General features: G+C 30.8%; 1 protein-coding gene across 1 annotated transcript; it reads left to right on the forward strand.

Moving 5' to 3' along the window:
* Nucleotides 1-76: 76 nt before the first annotated feature.
* Nucleotides 77-20,988, forward strand: LOTGIDRAFT_108827 (hypothetical protein; the record flags this gene model as incomplete). The annotated part of the gene is made up of 21 exons (XM_009068370.1): nucleotides 77-153; nucleotides 292-406; nucleotides 697-798; nucleotides 967-1,039; nucleotides 1,222-1,415; nucleotides 1,713-1,875; nucleotides 2,184-2,290; nucleotides 2,381-2,433; nucleotides 2,650-2,749; nucleotides 3,369-3,417; nucleotides 6,278-6,396; nucleotides 6,720-6,805; nucleotides 7,138-7,363; nucleotides 7,682-7,744; nucleotides 7,922-7,978; nucleotides 8,156-8,302; nucleotides 14,189-14,272; nucleotides 18,634-18,735; nucleotides 18,899-19,027; nucleotides 20,164-20,255; nucleotides 20,946-20,988. Coding segments are annotated over 21 exons (2,181 nt in total), but the record flags the coding sequence as incomplete, so codon positions are not given.
* Between the last annotated feature and the right edge of the window lie 239 nt (nucleotides 20,989-21,227).

Below are 21,227 nucleotides of genomic sequence, written 5' to 3' on the forward strand. Positions count from 1 at the left end.
TCCCCCCCCCCCCCCCCCCCCTTTCCATTCTTTAAAAAAGCAATCTTGTCTAAGGTAATCTATTTTACAGGAAGAAATATCTAAAGAATTAAATGGAGTGTTTGAACACCAGTCATCGTTGGAGAACAAGATGGTGGGACTACACAAAACCCTGTAAGTATGACAAGTGTTGTTGAAAGTGTAGGAGAACCAGTAATTCAGGAGAATTGATTTAAATTAGTTAAGAATACTAGATCTAATCTGATAAGTAATAAAAGTTTATGATTCTGATGATGTTTTTTTGTATTTCAGACCCAATCTTCAAATACTGATGAATGATTCTAAACAGCTAAGCAGTATGATCTCATTCACCTCTACCTTAGCTGAAAATGTTAGCAGCAAAGTTAGAAAACTTGACTTGGCCAAGGTATAATTAGCTTTATTCAGTTTTCTCTTTAAGATTATTCCATTTGTCTTCTGAGAATCCAAAAATATGGCTTTTGATTTTGTGAAATGGAGGTTATGTGTATGTGTGATATCCATTTTTTTTTTTTCACTAAATACACCAATGACCCAATTAGATATCTTAATGCATCTACATAAATTCACCATGGCCGTTTTTGAAGATCATATAACTTGAAACATTTCAATGAAACTATTATGGATAATAATTTGACCTGTAATTATTTAGATGATCATATAAATGAATATTTGTAGAGTCAAGTATCTCAATGTATTACTAGAGTAGAAGATATTTTAGATCTCAAGTTCTGTACTGATGGTGTTCAAACAGCTCTTCAAAATGAAGATTACGAAACTGTGAGTATAATATATGAAAACGATTATAATGTGATTAAAAATTCAATGTAATAATTTAACATATTTTGTATGTGCATCATATATACATGTATATCTTTGTGTATAGTGAATAAGATATTGACTTAAGGTATTTTTCATTTGACTTAATAAAGGCATTTGTACTTGTAGGCAGCAGGACATGTTCATAGATTCCGTAATCTAGATGAATCCGTCATTAGAATGAGTTCAGACACTGCAGAAGGTAATACCTATATTTTATGATGTTCTAATAATATACCTGGCTGAAACAATGTTTATTTCTTTTTAACTTAATGTTTTATTTCTATTATATTATTGGTAAATCTTTCCATAAATTTTGATACATAAAAAATGCATACAAATCTTTCTTTGGTTCTGTCACAAATATTGCTTTGTCTTTTTAAGGTGGCTCACTAGAAACATCATTTAAATTATTACAAGAATCAGAAGAGAAATTAAAGACAATTGTTAATAATAAATTTTCTTCTGCTGTTCATTCTGGTGATGTGGCTTCGGTTGAAAGATTCTTTAAGATATTCCCCTTGTTAGGAATGCATGAGGAGGGGTTAACAAAATTTGGGAAATATTTAGCATCACAGGTAAGTCAAAAGAATTTAGGAAAAAACCTGAAATTTGAAAAGTTAAATATTTAAACAAAATTCCCAAGCTTTGAAAAAAGTTCAATTTGAACATTTTTTTTAGTTTTGTTCTTTCCCTTGAATTTTGTATCAAAGAATTAAAATACTTGTGTCTTTAATTCTAATTAGAGGAATTGTAGACTAATAATTCGTCCATGACCATCCCAACTGTGAATACATGTGGATAATTTGTGACAATCAATATGTTATTTGTGTGGCAAAAAACAAGCTAATTATTAATATAACTGTTTTTTGTAGTTATCCGAAACAGCAGATAAGAATTTAAAGCTAGCTATACAATCTAACAATCCTAATGATGATAAAAGATCTAGTGTTCTATATGCTGATACTATTATAATGTTATTAGAGAGTATCGCTAGGACAGTAGAAGTACATCAACCCTTGGTAGAAACATATTATGGTCAGTATAGTTGGTTTAGCTCATATGTATTGGTATAAACGATATTGATTTGTGCATTTTCGCAATCTCAAATAGAAGACTTCAAAGAGAAGATATTTGGCTATCATCCTTCCTTGTCTTTGAATGGTGCAGAAAAGTAGGACATAAAACTCTATTCATTTCATTTCATTTGTCTTTGAAAATTGAACACTGCTATAGTTCCTTTAGCTTCCAATATTAATTTTCTTTTTTTTAAATAATTTTTTAAATGTAGTATGTGAGACTATAAGTATACACTTTTTATGAAGTTTTATTTGATTGCCTTGTAGGGTTTGGTAAACTTATAACCTTATTAAAGATATTACAGAAAGAATGTGATAGACAGATAAGAAAAGTTATTGATCATTTTAAGTCCAGTAGAGAATATGATAAAAAGGTATGTTCTGAAGTATATTTTTAGTTAGTTAAGTATATGATGTGTATGTTTATTTATTTGTAAACATGCTTTATCTTTTTTTTTTTATAGGTGAAATTAGTACAAACAAGTTTAATGTCACAAAAACAGAATTCTACAGAAAAGTAAGTTTATTAACATAAACTTTAAGTTTTGAGGTTTTTTACATTGTTTTTTTTTTATTTCTGTTAGTCTTTAAATGATGCCATATAATTGCTGTGTTGTATCAAAGTTGCAGTGTAAAATTGACAGCATATTTTTTGATTATAGTTTCGTAATGAAAAGGTTGAATGATTTCTATTTTTATGAAGACTCGACCTTTAATAAGGTTTTTTTTTCAGTTATCTTGATCCAATGGAGATAGATTTATTACTGTCAGAAACTGTATTGATAAATAGTCGCTCAGAACTATATCTTAGATTTATAAAACGTAAAGCAATGGTGAGTTAAATCTTCACAAACTTGTTTTTAAATTTATTTTTCGTTAACTTGAAATAAATGTAAAATTTTAGTTGTTTTTTTTAAGAATTTTTTTTCAATTATGAGTTTAATTGTAAAATGTTATATTTTCAGAGTGATATTGAATCAGCTCATCAAGAAAATTCTTCTTCAGAAGGTGAGAGACATTATTACATATAATATAGAATGTTACATCGTATGGTTGATAAGCTATTTAATTCTTCTCTTGTATGTTGTTGTCACATCATCCATATTTACAGTCACATCATCCATATTTACAACCTACAATTTTAAACCAATTTGTATGTGTATACATAAACTTAAAGGGACATTCCGCTTTTTTGTAGGTTAAAAAAATGTTCTGCTCAAATTTATGAAAACTATAAACCAAAATCTAGAGAAATGTATACCAGAACGTATCTGAATGTTTTAACTAAAAAATCCAGCTATTAATTTTTTAATGCTAAAACTTTATGTAAAACATTTCGTTACCTTTTAAAGTTTCGTTATGCTTTTTGCAAGCTGTTAGAAAACTACTGTACAGATTTGAGTAAAATAATTGCCTAATTGTAGAGAAATATGTCTCCTACGTTTTCTAAAGATTTCAACTAAATATAACGATCCATTAGAAAGCCAATCACCGAAACTAGGTCAAACTGCTTAATTAACGATTAGTACTCTCAGTTTTTAATTAACCCTTTTAAAACCAATTCAGTTTGATCAAGTAGATACATAAACTGACGGGCAAAAGTAAGTTTTTACTTTAAAAATCGTTGTAAAAAAGCAAAAAAACTGGTACAGGTTTGAACCCCAGCAGCAAACATTTGCCTTAATACAACGTTATCATGACCACAATGCAGATTCTCGAACGCATCTCTCCAAATCGTGCATGCTTAAAAACGTGCAAAACGCGATTTTGCGACATTGGTCCAAATGCACATGCACGACGTGGACAGAACAGGCATTCAGTAAGGGAAAAACCACCAAAAGTATGCCAAGACTTGCGCAAGCGCAACGAGATAGAGCGAGCGGTAAGGACAATATAAGGGCTTCTCAACAACAGAAAGCTAGAACCTTCAACTGCTCCCAGAACACCATCAGCAATTTAATAATCCGGCTCGAACAGACAGGACAGTTCCAAGACTGACAAAGATCGTGAAGACCGAAGGTGACAACACCGGCCGACGACCGCTACATCGGAGGATTCATCTTCGAAACAGATGGGTGACAGCGACGTCGACAGCAGCAACAGCACTAGGTCATCAGCAGCCGAACAGTCCTTGAAGACTTCGTTCAGTTGGTATCCAAGCCTATAGACCCTTCCGTGGAATGGCGTTCATCCGTCTACGCAGATTACTATGGGCACGAACTGTATGCCAGTGGCCGCGACGTGACTGGGCGAGGGTGCTCTGTACAGATGAAAGTCGGTTCTGTCTGTTCAGGAACGATGGCAGGGTTCGAGTTTTTTGACGAAACTGCATCACAGAAGTTCACCCGTTTGGAGTTGGAGGCGTCATGGTATGGGGTGGAACAGGATTCCTGTTGACGTTATCCGCCGTCTGATGACGTCAATGAGGAGGCGTGTGTTTGCGTGCATGTTTTCTAAGGGTGGCCAAACTCGTTATTGATGACGTTTTGCCTACTGTCATGGAATAATCTCCTTATGCACATTTGCAATGAACTTCAGCTTGTGTAATTTTATTATTTTGACCCCTTGACTCTTCCTTTATGTATTGCGGAGAATTGAATATTGGTATTACAATGCAAGGAAATTGATTTCTGTTTATAAATCAATCATCATATATCTCACATATGCCTTTGTCTTTGGTGTGTGGCCAAATGAAGTCGGTGAAAACTTTCTTTTGCCTGTCACTTTAGATATAAATAGCATACTTTAGAAATATTTTCAGGATATTATTTATATTAGTTTTTATACGCCCACATGAATATGTAGTCGTATATTGTCATGCCCCTGTCAATCTGTCGGTCCGTGAGTTCGTCAGACTGTCTGCAACATTTCTTGTGGACACAATAGAGACTACAGTTTTTTATACGCCCACATGAAATGGGGGCGTATATTGCAGTCACCGATGTCCGTCCGCCCGTCCACAATTGCTCGTAAACACTCTACAAGGCACATTCTTGGCTGATTTTGACGAAACTTGGTATGGTTGTTTGTAATCACCCAAGGATGAACCCTATTGAAAATCAGAAAAATTGAAAAATATTTAGTATGAGTTATTGCCCTTGTTCTTGAAACGCTCGTAAACACTCTAGAAGGTGCAATTCATGACAGATTTTGATGAAACTTGGTGTAAGTATTTGTTATCACCCAAGGATAAAGCCTATTGAAAATCAGAAAAATCGAAAAATATTTAGTATGAGTTATTGCCCTTGTTCTTGAAAACTCATTCAATTTGTGACTCGTAGAAACTGTTAGAAGGCATGATTTTTGCCGGATTTTGACAAAACTTGGTTTTATTATTCAGTACCACACTGAAAATTGAATATTTGTCTTCTAGAGTTTTCAAGAACAAGGGCAATAACTCATACTCAATATTATTCAGTATCGCCCTAAAGAGTTCCAAAGAAGTGTTAAACTGAAGGTTGAATATTTCATACTGGTAATGGTTACTGTACTGCTGAATATTTTTATTCAAAATCAAAGCTGCCAGTGGGTGTATATTACCTTGCCGGGCAAGCTATTTTGTTTGATTGTAATGAAACTTGGTGTGAGCATTGGGTTTCATAAGATGGTGGTCAAGTTCGAATTTGACGATTTTTCCATGAACTGCTTTTGAGTTATTGCCCTTAACTTAGTAAAATCACATCCAAATTTTGTTGGGGGCACAATAGAAGCTACAATTTTCAATGGATTTTGATGACACTTGGTGTGAGCATTGGGATTAATAAGACAGAGGTCAAGTTTGAAATTGATGATTTTTCAAGGAATTTTTTTTTAGTTATTGCTATTGACTTAGTAAAAATACATCAAATTTGACTTGTGTAAACACGTTAGGGGTTACAGTTATTATCGGATCTTGATGAAACTTGGTATGTTTATATTAATGTGATCTCAGTAACGTTCAAATTTTTCTATGTTTGTTAGTTAGTTAGTGTGAATTTGATGATATGTTATTATATATCAATTTCCGACAGGAGAGGTGCGTGATAATTCAATGCTTCTGGGTTATTGCTATTGATTTGTCAAAAAACTCTAAATTGATGAGATATTCAGAGTTTTGAACTACAAATGCATAATGAAAATCTTCAATATGAGGAATTTGTATTATTATTGAAGATCTTTAGAATGTTTTTGGTCAATAAAGATTTAGTTATCATCTCTGACAGCTGCGAGTGGGTGTATGTTACCTTGCCTGGCAAGCTATCTTTGATCATGAAAATGTTTTACAAAAAAGTCTCCTTAAACAGGCCAAATTTTAGTATTTTCTGTGACCCTTGGGAACTTACTGTAAACTTTAATTGTTTCTCTGTTTCATATCATTGTAGAAACTGAAAATGATATAGAAGTCTTTATTAATAATTGTGATCTTAGTCGGGTTATGCAGGAATTAATTGGGAATTATATCATGATGGAAGAATACTTTATGAAAGAAATGGTTGTTAAGGTAAGTGATTTCTGATATACATGATATTTATATGATTAGGATATAATGTATTGACTGAAATTCTCTTCATTATTAGCTCGTGGAAACATGCATTGGTGTCTGTAAACTAATATTTGTTGATCATTTGATAAATTCAAGACTATTTCTTTTTTTCCCATGTGTAGGACTATTAATAAGATCCTTGACAAACTTTCTTAAGTTACTACATCTACCCTGGGAAAGATATTCATTTAATAATTTAACTTGATATGCACATATAAATTGGGAAACAGAAAGAGTTCATATATTTTGTAACATAATTAAAAGATGCGTTTATTCCTTAGGCAGTAAATATGGACACGATAGATGAAGTAGCTCATACATCAAGTATGGTAGATGATGCCTTCTTTATTGTTAAAAAATCAGTCAGGTAAGTTTATGTGGTTTATTTTTAAATAGAAATGTGACAAAATTGTCTTTGTATATGTAAGATTGCAAATTATTCATTACTCATTGAAACTGATTGAAAGACTTGTAAGATTATTTCAGATTATATGTCTAGTGAGATGGCTTATTATTTGGGTTTTGAATGCTATCTTCAGATTTGAACTCATACTAGGTTTGAATTCTGGTAAAATAAGAAATAACTACCTGATGCCACATTCATTTCTGGTGAGAGTTTACCCAGTGCATGTTTTCAACCCCTTCAACCATATAACCAATGTTCTTGTTTAGAAAACATTATATTATCTTGTATTACAGAAGAACAGTGTCAAGTTCTAGTATAGATGGTGTATGTGCAATGTTAAATCATGCTTGCTCAACCCTAGAACAAGATTTCCGTGAGATATTATACAGCAGACTAAGGGGAGGCTATCCATGTGGCTTTGATTTGCAACAAGCCTATAACATTATGCAGTCTAGTTTTCAACAGGGAAAATTGACAAGCTCTGATCAAGAAAAAGATAAAGCCAGATTATTATTTCTTGTAAGTTCTTTATTTAATGAATATCTTCAAGTTGTATTGCGAGACATTGAATGAACTGAAAACTTTATATATATATACATATAAATGTATCACACTACCACTGAGTTTCCTTCTATCAAAGATGCAGGTCGATAGAGCTGACAAAAGTTTGTGTCTTTCAGATGAGAAAAATGAAGTGAGGCCCAATGTACTAAGTATGTAAAAGAGTCCTTGACAGATAAAAATTAAATAAGAAAATCGGTGCTTACTGCATGGTGTTACCTGTCTTCATAATGCCAATAAGGTATATAAAAGTGAGATAGTTATTTTGTATTTCAGACTGCCCTAAATAATTCTGAAATCAGTTGTGATTATTGTAAAGCTCTGAAAACAAGCTTAGATGTAAGTATTTATCATATTATATTATATCATATTATATCATAGATATAAAGAAATTTTTAAAATTTGAGCAGTATTTATAGACTTTATAGTACTTGTATATTGACATGATATTAAATCATTTAGTTAAAATACTTGTTTGTCTTGTCTATAACTATAATATGTATGTTGACCTTATAGGATGAAGTTAGTAAAATATATTCCAATTGTAATGAACAATCAAAAGCTAAATTAGAGGTAAGTTCATGTAAAGCCAATTTTAAGAAAATTCTATTTTGTGGGACATTAAAATAGATTGTAGACAGATTGAATTTATACTAATTTATAGCCTTTGATGTAATGACTGATTGTCAAGTTAGAGTTATGGAGATATGTTTTGTTTCAGAAAGTAAGTTTTTTGTAATTATTTTTTAGAGTTGTTTAAATGATCTGGGTGGTGTTTCAACTAGATTTAAAGATGTGGTAGACTTTGGTTTCTCTCAGTTAACAAGTAGTGCTATAAAACCAAGAATAAAACCATTAGTTGATACATTCTTATCAACAAGTCATAATATTACGGAGGTTTGTATCTTTTGTTTTTTATTTAACATTTTTAACATCATGAATTGCTTGAGAGGTATCTTAGGTTCTGTTTGTGGTGTTAAATAATACCACTGTGAGTACTTAATACATCCAACTCCATTTTAGAATTAACCTAATGACCACTTATGAGTCGTGAAGTATGAATTTTCTCATAAATAGATGTTGAGTTGAGAATTCTTAATTCTTGAATGATAAATTTTTCCCTGAAGCTTTTAAAGGTTCTGGAGTTTTTGTAAGCTCTGATAACAGAATTAAAATCAAAGTTGAGAAATCTGTAGCTGTGGAAATGAAGAAATTAAAAGATTTTCAATATGTATTGGTTACTACTTAGATAGAAAGATAACTAGATAGAAAATTGAAAGACATAACTGAATTGAATTGAAACAAGCTTTATAAAATTCAATTTTGATGAAGTTTTTCACTAGTTAGGAATTTATAAAGGAGAAATAATATTTTAAAGGCATTTCGAGAAAGGATGTATTTTTTTTTTAAAACCAATTTTAATGGTCTAATAGTTCTGATAGCTGAGAGAGATTAAAATCTATGTAGTTAAATACGAAGAGTTTCAGAAAATAAATCCTTGTAAATGATTTACAATCTATAGTGTTAGATATTTTGTGAAATACATTTAGCACAAATTTATGCACAAATTCTTCCAGTGACAAGATATAAGGATGATCCTCCCTTTATTTTATTTTTATGCCCATATTTTGAATGGTGAGGTGTATTCGTGGTTTCAATTTCTGAATTTCGTCAAAATTAAAAAGCAATGTTACTTCAGTTATAACCAGAAAGAAAAATCTACTGCCAGAGGTGGATTTCGTCTGGATACAATACAGATAAATGGCCTTGAGAAACCCAATAAGAAGTTATCTGGATAAGAATTATTACATGGGATAGGAAAAGAAATACACATTCATAACAGAAGGGGAAACAGAAAATGATATTGATATTTATGTTCATGTTCATGTTTAGTCATATGATACTAAAAATACTATAATAAAACATTGTCACTGTTTAATAGTGCTTAATACAAATGTAGAGCATTATAGAACTATTAAAACAGAACTTGAATCGTGTTGTTACTCAGAGTTTCACGTTATGCAATCCTTAGACATCTGACCTATTTTCAGTCTGCGGGACGCAGTTGGACAAGTAGAACTGATTCTCATGTCTAAATTTCGAGACAAGTTCGGATAATAAAAATAAAAAGTTATCTAGATGGCTTAATTTAGCTATGCGAAAGCCAGTATCTGGATAGGGTTACAGTGTAAAAGCAAACCAAAACCAAAATTAAATCGAACTAAATCGAATCTTTCTTATTGGTTATAACTAAATTCAATAATCCAATTGTGCAGTGCAAAAGCGTTATGATAATTATTAGTAAGCTTTTCTAATGATTTTCAAAAGAAGAGTTATTTGTAATTTGATTGTCATGTAATTCTCTATAGAGACATACAAAAAGGCTATAAGATGTAAATGATATAATGATAGTAATCGATAATTCATATATCTTTAGAACAGCAGACATTGGTTTAAGGCTTTGTTATCTTTCAGACTCGAAATTTTGATTCAACAATTTTTACTTTCACATCTCTCTGTGTAGAAGCATATTGTCGGCACCCCAGTCAATCCACTTGTTCTACCATTCACATGTTAACTTTCCTCATAAATACTATAGATTCTTGATGAACCTGACATAAGTTACATATTTTGATTTTTTGACTCCAGATGGAGAGTTCAAACATGAACGAAACTAGTCACTGATAGGAATAACTGGTCAATATTTATTTCTTATACTCTACCCCTGCCAATGATTCAGTAATGTTATTGTGGTGAACCTATCTATCTTGTCTTAAGAGAGACACACCAGTCGCCTCTCACTTTCATTTACCAAGACACTCCAGTTGAAATCTTGACTACCAAATAATCAATCAACTCGGACCTAACACAATCCACAGCCAATAGGCGCTCTATTGAACTCCATTGTATTATCAGATTGAAAACTTTTCCAACCACATGGGATCAATGACAAAATCTAAACTTGGACATTGCTATTTCTTAATTCTTATTCCAAATTCTTATCTCTTAATTTGTACGATATTCAACATTTGTCATTGAAAATTGACATTTGTAAATAAAAATCAGAATTTTTACAGAAAAGGAACATTCTTTGATAAAATATCCTCATATACAAATCTACAAATACAAATCTAGCTCATTATATCTTCAAATGCAAAACTTCAAACACAAAACTCTACCAACAAATGTTTAGTAACAAATCTTGTTCAACAAATCTTGCAAAATATTTCTTGCAAATGCATGTCAAATACAAATACAAATTATGATTTTTGTATTTAAATGTCAATTTCGACTGAAAAATGTTGAATTAAGAGTTAAGAATTAAGAAATAGCAATGAAGAACATTGAATAAAAAGTCATTCCGCCTTCTCTCTTTGTTAGCCATAAATCTAATTGTAAAAATCATATAAATTTATCGAACTTGAGGTTTTGCTGTTGAAAATGTGTTGAATCTTCGACAAACTTATTGATTTTATTTTAGTATTTTCCAAGGATGTTATAATGCTTTTAAAATTGGTTTTTCATAAGATTAAAGGGGCATTCTGTTTTTTCGTTTTTTCAAACTCTAGAGAATTGTGTTCGTGGACTTATTTGAAAGTTTTACCAAAGAAAATATTCTGCCATTAATTTTTTAACCTAAAATTATTTAAAAGGTTTATGTAAATACTGTTTGGATTTAAGCAAAATAAATGCATAATTTTAGAGAAATATGTCTCCTACACATTTTTAAGGTTTCAACTTGAAATATAAAGTCTTCATCAGACTCAAGGCCAACTAGTTTAAGCTGCTTACTAAACAATTAATACGCTCCTTTTTTATTAACTCTTTTAAAACAATTTCATATACCTAGTTATTATAAATTATAAATTAAATTATGATTTATGACATTTTTGATAATGAAAATTGTGCATACTGCCCCTTTAAACTGATACCAGTACTTGTGATGTAATGTGATTTGGCAAGCTAATGATTAAAAACAAAGACTACTGAGAATTCAATTAATAGTTGTCAAATTGTCTGGCTTGCATCAATACTAGCGGTAATATATATATATAAGGAAATGAAAAACAAAATGAATCAAACAGTTAGAAAAGAATGACTTGTGAGTGACATTTTTAAAAATTTGATTATGATTTATTGCAGCTCTGGCTGTTTCCAGAAGTAATCTTATTCAAACATAATTTTTTAACTATAGGAAATGAAGTTATAGATGATAGAAATTAAAAGAGAACTTAACCAAAATAAGTCAATGTATGTTCAAATACAAATACTCAATAACAAATCTCTTTCAACAAATCTTGTGCAACATTCCTCCAAATACATGGCGACTATATTTGAAGGTCACGATTATGACGACAGATGTCGCTGTACAACCTACATAAAATAAGATATAGACTATAGATGGCCTCGATCATCCAGTCCAAGGATTTAAAAGCCTTTCCTTTCATAGCATCAACAAGACAAGTGACATTTATAGCCATCAAATAATCATAGGCCTAGTCTTTTAAAAATATTCATGCTATATTTTATAGCTATCTAATAATCATGATCTGATTATTTTCACCTGAACAGAAGCATATGCTTGCTGTTTGCAAGTTTACTTAACATTTTAATAATAATTACTTTAATAGTTAAGTTTAAATAAATACATAAAAAGAAACTTCCAGTAACTTGTAATTGTAAGGGGATATATTTGATGTTTACAATAGGTTTTGCACTAGAAGTATCTCTTTACATATGATCAGATAGGCTTTAACTTAATCTGCGAATCAAATTTTTAGGGGGTGGAAGTTACTGGACAAATATGTGATTCTGAGTTCTGGTAGAGATATTTTCATCACTTAATGATCTATGTGATATGATTGACATTCTTAGTTCAATCTGGCTTTTAGAGAAACAATTAAGGCTTCCTGAATCTCAGTTAATAATGTTGACCCTGGTTAATGATTGTGTTGTTTGTTGTTTGAAACATTCCTATTCACTAATGAATGTGGTCATGAGAGAGATACTACCAGTACTTATAATGTCTTATACCTTTGTATATCCGTGATAGGGAGATTGGAACCATTCAAAAAAATAGTTTTTTACGCTCAATAGTATACCCACTTTAAATTTCAAAATATTATTTTTGTAAATTTTGTCCTCAACCAACATTGACAACAATTGCTTGTAAACAGGATTCTTACCGGATTTTGACGAAGCTTGGTTTTATTATTCAGTACCGTGCTGAAGGTTGAATATTTGCCTTCTAGAGTTTTCACGAGTTAAAAATTGAACACGTTTTAAAGGACAACGGCAATAACTCATACTCAATATTATTCAGTATCGACCTAAAGAGTTCAAAAGAAGTGTATGACTGAAGGTTGAATATTTCATACTGGTGATTGTTACTGTACTGCTTAATATTTTTATTCAAAATCAAAGCTGCCAGTGGGCAAATGTTACCTTGCCTGGCAAGCTATCTTTTGATTATTGCTCTACAGTTTAGGGTAATTCCAATAAAAGTAAATGAGAGATTTTATACAAATTACAAAAACGCGCTGCAAGGAGCATATTTGATTAAAAACATGATTCACCTTCGGCGCCATTATTCATAATTTTAAATTGGTTGACACTGTTTCAACATAATAGATATAATCGTGGCAAACTGTAAAACATAATCCTTCTTTATATACATTTAAACAAGAACTGCAGAAATTTGTTCTTACTGACAATACTGATTAATATTATTGATTCCATATCATCTATAACCAGTCCTTTTCACCATTTCATTTTACTTAAAAAACTTATACCATCATGTAATCTTAGAAACACAGTGTTTATATTTTTTATATTTCTCACCACATCCGTGTTACATTTTAAATGTATGAATATTCTATGAAACTTTCTGTATTTTTATTATATACTAGTTTTGTGGGGAAACATTGTGGTTACATTTTCATATTTCTTTCCTCATCCATGTTACATTGTAAATGTATACCGGTGGTATATGTTTTATGTTATTTTCAGTGATTTTATTCTTTCTGTAATCTTATATATAATTTGTAGTTTAGTGGGACCTATTGAAAATTAGACTTCTGTCTAAATGGGTTGCCAAAATAAAGTTACAATTTGGAATTGTGCAAAAAAATTCTTTAAAAGTCACATTGCTTGGTCAAAAACAAGGCAATAATTAACTCAGGTATTTCATTAAGTTTTATTTACAGATACAGAATAAATGACTGTTGGACCAAATTTGGCATCTTGGCCAATATATTCATTAAATCTTCATGTACTATGGGTCCATCATCCACTCAGTCAAATCATGCTTCTTATGAATAATTCATGTATTCTTAAGCTTCAAGATAGTGTGTGCATCCTTATATTACAAAACCTCATGAATGATTCTTATTTTACCAACATCATGCATAAGTATAATCATCAAATATCTGCCTTACCAGATTCTAGAGCTCAAGGTCTCAAGCAGAATCTGCTACATCTATATTTGAAAAATGTATTAATTAATTAAGGATGTGACAACTGCAAACAGATCCTGTTGTTATTAATATTGGTCAATGTGGCGCAAGTCAGAAATTTAGTGATTCTTTCTTAGAGATTTGGAAGCCCCTATCTAATCAATTTACATCTTGGAAAACATGAAACCATTTGTAGTGAGCCAATTTAATAAATCGTCTCATAAATTATGTTGTGTGCATGACAATCAAACAGTCCCACCTCATAATCCAAGTGACTTATTGATGTACTTAGTATGTAATATGAGATTGTTCGAATTGACTTTTGTAGGAGGAATTCTCAAATTTTGAAGCAAATGATCCATGGTTGCAGAGTTTTATTGCTAATTTAGATACAATTCTTAATACATTCAAGGTAAGGAAGATTTTGATAATGTTTTTAGATTTGAGCATAAGTTAGCTACGGTAAGTTGTCCGTTAATCTGGTCAAGTTGTTAAATAGCTACAAAATTGACCAAATGCAGAAATCAAAGGAAAACATGTTCCGAGTCAGAAAAATGCTAAGTGGACTTTTGTTTTACACTCATTTTTTCCATTTAAGATGTTTTTGGAGAATGTTTTTATTGATATTTTTATTGAAAGGTGCTTTTTGATGGAATAAAATACATTTTGAAATTTGTTTGTTTTGAAATTTGTAGGACTATGATCCTTTAATCCATGCTATTATGAATATATAACAAGTTGGACCCTGTCTTTAATTCTGTAATATTGATTATTTGATTAAAGAGGAAATTAACAAAGGAAGTACATTATGATATTATTGTGTACTGTTAATCATTCTTAGACAATCTGGGTAAGAAATGTCTCATATTACGTTTATAACAAAACACTAATATGTAAACTTTATTTGGCACTAGGGGACTACACAATGTGAATATGAAATTACATAATTGAATAATGAATAATGGAAGGGTGAAACCCTTGATAAATTGTGAACGGATGATCTAAGCAGAAAAGAACATCTCATTAATAAACTAAAATTTAAACCCCTACTACTTTGGGGTAGAATAGTAGAATGAAATTATACTATAAAAGGCCAAAATAAACAAATGTAAGCATTTGTGTAGTCCCCATAGTAGTTAAAGTGGATGGTTGTAGGATTTGAATTTGAATATTCAGGAAGTGAGATGAAGAGCTTTCCTGACTGATTGTAAATCTGGTCTAATGTAACGTCTGTACAGAAGACAAGACTGACCACGTGACTATTTACGCGCGATTAGCAGACGATGCTATTGCCATTTAAGTTATAAACCACTCCTGTATACATAGGATTCAATTTATCTCTGAGCACCTGACAAATTAAGGTAATGTTTTATGAGCTGCTGTTTGTCTGACTATATATGCACCACTGGAATGGATTGTCAAATTATTGAGCTGCTTCTGTCCTTTTACTATAAAAATTCATTATTTCATTAACACAATATTGACAAGAAAAAGATTTACAATCTGTGAATCTTCTGCAAGGCTCGACAGCATATTAAGGCATTGAATTGAGGCCATTTGTTCGTCCAGATAGTTACATAGAAAAGTGATTCTGGCAGTTCAGTTTGTTTGAGACTACAGGTGTTTGTAAATAAAGCCAATATAAACTGAAACTTTATAAGAAATGGATTCAAAATTATAATGAAATTAATAATTGGTCAACAAGTTCCTACAATATATATATATACGTAAGTGTCAAAATTATCCCTCAAAGTTATGGACAATATTTAGGTTGTAATGCGCTGTCACTTGACAAATAATTGTAAAATGCTGGAAGTAAAGAGGCTTGCCCTAGAACACACAAGGAAATCTTGCATAAATCATTAACAACTGCGAGGATGATGAGATATCACATATTAAGACTTTACAGATGATGAGATCTCTTCTTAATGAAAAAATCAAGGATGATGAGAAATCTTCCTATTTCAAAAGTCAATGATGACCAAATATCACATATTAAGACTTTACAGATGATGAAAGATCTTCTTAACGAAAGTGTCAAAGATGACGAGATATCTTTCTAATGAAAATGTCAAGAGAAGGCCTGGTGTTCATGAAAATGAAATGAAATAAAATCATGGAGCTTTTTTAAGTGTTGATCTGTTAATAAGCTGAAAATCTGTAAACCTGCCTCAATCTTTACTACCCCATTACAGTTGGTTTAATTCTGTATAGGAAAAAATGCACATTGGACATGTTTATAAGAAACATTTTTAGAATTTTTGTAAAAAAAAAAAAACAATTGTACTTCCTATTTTCTAAAAAACTTATGCATTATCCTTCCAAAGAATATTCATATGATTCATGAGATTAGTTGAAATTCAAGAGCTATATAGTATATGCTAACCTTTCCTAGAAAGTTATATTTTACACACCTCATTTCAGTGCAGAAACCACATCAGTTAAAACTTGTCAGTAAACAATATGATCAGCATTCTTAGTTTCTTAATGGACACTTACTCCGATATCAGTCATCAATCAAATGTCAAGCCATTTCCTTATTATTGTACATATTATAAAGTATAAAGATGTACTCTAGGTCATCCACAAATTACACGAAACAGACATAAAGTGAATATTTCCAATATCAGAGATCTTCCTTAAAAGATTCTTAGAATGGACATAAAATTTGCTCAACAAGTGTTATATATTCATTAGTTGCACTTACCTGATGACATGACTAAAGACCTCTATATAAGAAGATATTTCCATTAATCTAAATTATTATTTAAACACACTTTTAAGCATGTTTCTTTAATGAATTATTACTTAGTTTTATGGATTTATTGGATTATAGAGGGATTCTTTGTATAGTTTTGACAATAGGTAAGTCCACTGATGAACAATGACTCATGTTAACCAAGTTTACAAATTTCAACTTTTTGGTCATCCTAAGAGGTAGTATACCTTTAATTGTTTTTAAAGATGGGTTCCCTTATTTTCATTCTTGAAAATGAAAATGTTATTTCTTATATGAATAGAAAGCAGATGTGTTCTAATGACTTGGAAAAATACCAGTTTGTATCACATGTCCATAATTAATTCATAATTAGAAGAGAATTATCATCAGAATTCCAATGAGTGACTGATCAAGAAATGTTAAAAGGCCTTTTTTTGTTTATCCAGACTGTACATACATGGTTAAAACTCTTAATTATATGCAATAAGAACATAATGATATGATTAAGAATACATGATAATTCATTAGAAACACCAATTAATCAAATAGTTTGCTTAATTTGACACTAAAAAAATAAGGAAATCCATCTTTAATCTAGATTTATTATAATACCATTCTATATTATTCAAATCCAGAGAAATGTGTCTCTTAACATATCTGAAAGTTTTAACTGGTGGGTGTTAAAAAACTACTGAACAGATTTAAGCAAAACAAATGTCTGATTGTCTCCTACTTATTCTGAAAATATCAACCATTATATAGCCGACACAAAAAATAAGTCAAGCAGCTAAATTAACAATTATTATGCTCCATTTTTATACGCCCACATCTCTCTATGTTTACGTATATTGTCGGCACCCCTGTCGGTCCGTCAACATTTGCTTGTAAACGCTCTAAAAACTAGATTATTCGATGGAATCTAATGAAATTTGGTATGTGTATACATATTCATAAAATGAAGATCAAGTTCGAATTTGGGCTATTTTCGACTGTTAGAAGCAGAGTTATTGCCCTTGCCCCAAAATCTTGAATATGCTATTACTCTCTTAGTTTTCAACTGATTTTGATGAAACTTAGAATGGATGTTATTGGACCTAAATCAAAAGGTTTGAGAAAGTTTAGTTTACTTCTGATTAAATTTAAGGCTTTTTCAAGATTTAGGCCTCTTACGTCAGTTTTGAAGAGTTATCGCCCTTTAATTTCTATACAGTAAGTGCTTTTATCAACATCAATTGCTCGTAAACACTCTAAAAACTAGAGTGTTTGAAGGAATCAAATGAAATTCGGTATGTGCTTACATATTCATGAAACGAAGGTCCGTCAGTTCGTCCGGACGTCAACATTTGCTTGTAAACGCTCTAAAAACTAGAATTCGGTATGGGTACATATTCATAAAACCAAGATCAAGTTGGAATTTGAGCTATTTTCGACCGTTAGAAGCAGAGTTATTGCCCTTGTCCCAAAATCTTGAATATGCTATTACTCTCTAAGTTTTCAACCGATTTTGATGAAACTTAAAATAGATGTTTTGTTTTTACCATCCGCATGCCGTGAAGGGCGTATATGGCTCTGATCCACTATCTTTATTAACCCTTTTAAAACAATTTAAAAAAAATGGTGCAACTGTCACTCTTAGATATTGTACTACTTCATGCTAATGACATATTGAAATCATAATCAACTAAGATGTGCTTAGATACATTTATCATATTACTGTTCATACAGTACTTCACATGTAGAACTTAAGATGCAATTTCATAAAAACTGTTAGCACCTGATGGTACTTCTCTTTGGAGAAGTCCACTACAATACTACCTTTATTCCCGATTTTGCCATTCTTTGGTTCTTGCTTCTACAGATTTTTATTTTAAATTAATGTAACGAACTGTAGCTAAATTATGACTTAATTTGAAAACTTTACTGATTTAGTTCAGACTTACCCACTGCATAGTGACTATGGTTATTATTGTTACAAACTATCACAAACCATTTCAGACATTCCTGGCTCAAAAAGGTTGTAACATCTTACCATACCTGATTCTATATTTTTTTAGGCAAGTTTAACACCAGCTAATAATGAAAAGTTTGTGAATTTAATTACTGGAGAAATAACTGTTCAATTAGAGAAAGCTGTTATAAAGACAGTATTTAACCGGGTATGTACATTGTCCTATTCTGTTCAACTGAAATATCAAATATCCAAAGAAAATACATGTAACCTTCAAAAATGTTAAAATAAGCTTTAGCTTTCAAGATACATTTACCTTATTGAACATGATCATTACCTTAAACCTTTAGCTTGATTTTATATATTTACAGTTAGGTGGTTTACAATTTGATAAAGAACTAAGATCATTAGTTGGATATTTAACTTCAGTCACTACATGGACAATAAGGGATAAATTTGCTAGACTAACTCAGATGGCAACAATACTCAATTTAGAAAAGGTATTTATATTGTTTTGAAGCATGCTGGATAAATTTTCTCGTAATCCTCTTTTATAAATACATCTGTTTATATTAATTTGAGATATTGACAAAAAATGGGGTAATTTGGTTTGTAATGGCAGCAGAGAATGTACAGTTCTGATAAAGTTTAGACGAAATTTGGTATGGTAATGTATATTAATGGGTTCTGGTATGAATTTCATGAATTTTCAATGAACATGTTGGAGTCATTGCCTTTGATTTGGGAATATGTCTTGGAAAAATTGACTCAATACAATACAGTGTCCATCAGATTTTGCAAAAACTGTATGAATTGGTCAGATTTATTTCACAAATTTCTGGATCAATAGTTTATTGAGTTATTGTCTTTTACTTGGGAAAATATATGTCAAAAAATTGGAAAGCACCATGGACTAAATTTTGATCAGATATCCTTGAATTTCATTTTTACGATTTCCCTATCAATAGTATTGACCATGACAAAAATCGCATGAAAAATACCTCAAACTAAGAATTTTACTCAATATTTCTAATTATTTCTAATGAGAATAATTCTGGACGCACATGGATTTGAAGGCCCAAATTTCGACGGTGACCTGTGAACAAAAAAAATTTCCTTTTCTGATAGTATGAGTGGTCAAAAAAATGGGCACCTATCCCTTCAAACAATGAATCGCAGTATGTTCAAAATATCTTTTCTTTGAAACTCTGCCTTTATTTTTATTTTAAATGCTTCAATTGTGTATAGTTCTGACAATATTTCGGCAGCCTTTCCATTTTTAGACATTTACGGATGTTGTTCACTTTATAAGTTAATGAAGTTGTTTATTATTATATTGTACAATCTGTGGTTCGTCTTCCAAAAGCTCACATTTCATTTATGACATCAATAGGACCTAGAATTCTAATCAGATTGAAATGAAACTATATATTTTAATGAGGTTCTTTATCAATCAAAGCTGTTTGGAAATGTTCACTTATCCTGAGAATTAGTTGATCAAATTTAACAAAGATCGAAGAAACCAGAAACCCTCCAAGGATGTAATTTTACTGTCATCATATGATAAAGTTAAAATAGGAAAGATAAATTGCATATCACATTTCTATGTTTTATTATTTGGATTATTCTGATTCAGGTATCAGAGATATTGGATTATTGGGGTCAGAATTCAGGACCATTAACATGGAGGCTGACTCCAACTGAAGTTCGACAGATCCTTTCTTTACGGTTAGTAATATGCACTTTCAAATATTAAATTTCTATTCTTTTAAATGAAACTAAATCTGAATAAGTGTTAACATTCTTTTTCTTTGGTTAATCTGTTTTTATACACCCACATCGTAATGTGGTTATATATTGCTGTCAATCCTGTCTGTCAGTCAGTTCATCCATCCACAATTGGCTTGTTAATACAAAAGAGACTACAATTTTTATCTGATTTAAATAAAATTTGGTGTGGTCATGTATATTGAGATCTTGGACAAGTTCGAATTTGACACAGAAAAACACTTCAAAATTTGTTTTTGAACAAAATAGAGACTTCAGTTTTCATCCGATTTGTTGTGATCAAATATATTAATAATGTCTTGGACATGTTCGAATGAACAGTTTCTTAGTTATTGCCCTTGATTTAGTAAAATGGTCAAAATTTATTCATGAATACCATAAGCTTACAGACTACAATTTTTTCTGATTTCAATGAAATTTTTTGTGATCATTTATATTGATAACATCTTGGTAGAATTTTATTAGATTTTGTAGTTTGGTTTAAATCAACAATATTTTGAAGTTAGATTTTTGGTATGATTTGACACAGATTAACCACTGCCCTTGATATACTGAAAATTTATCAGGGAAGTGGGTGTAGCTTGAAACCACTTGTTTACTTATAATTTTAGTCATTAATTAATTTTTCAGAATTGATTTTCGTAGTGAAGACATTAAGAGATTGAAGTTATGAAAACCCAGATAATATTTGTTATTTTAACCTCTTCAACTTCAAATGGAAACTTACTCACAAAATTACTACCAATTGTCAGCCATGAAATATCTGTGGGACAAATTTGTTTGAATTCCTTTTTTCAGCAAAAAGAATTTCTATCTTGCTTCAGGAAGGTTTTGAATTCTTACAAGTTGTTCTCGTTGTTATTATGTACTTTAATGTGTATAAATGAAAAAAAAATTGTACTCCATCATTAT

The sequence above is a fragment of the Lottia gigantea genome (assembly GCF_000327385.1).
Source record: "Lottia gigantea unplaced genomic scaffold LOTGIsca_9, whole genome shotgun sequence".
Classification (NCBI taxonomy): domain Eukaryota; kingdom Metazoa; phylum Mollusca; class Gastropoda; family Lottiidae; genus Lottia; species Lottia gigantea.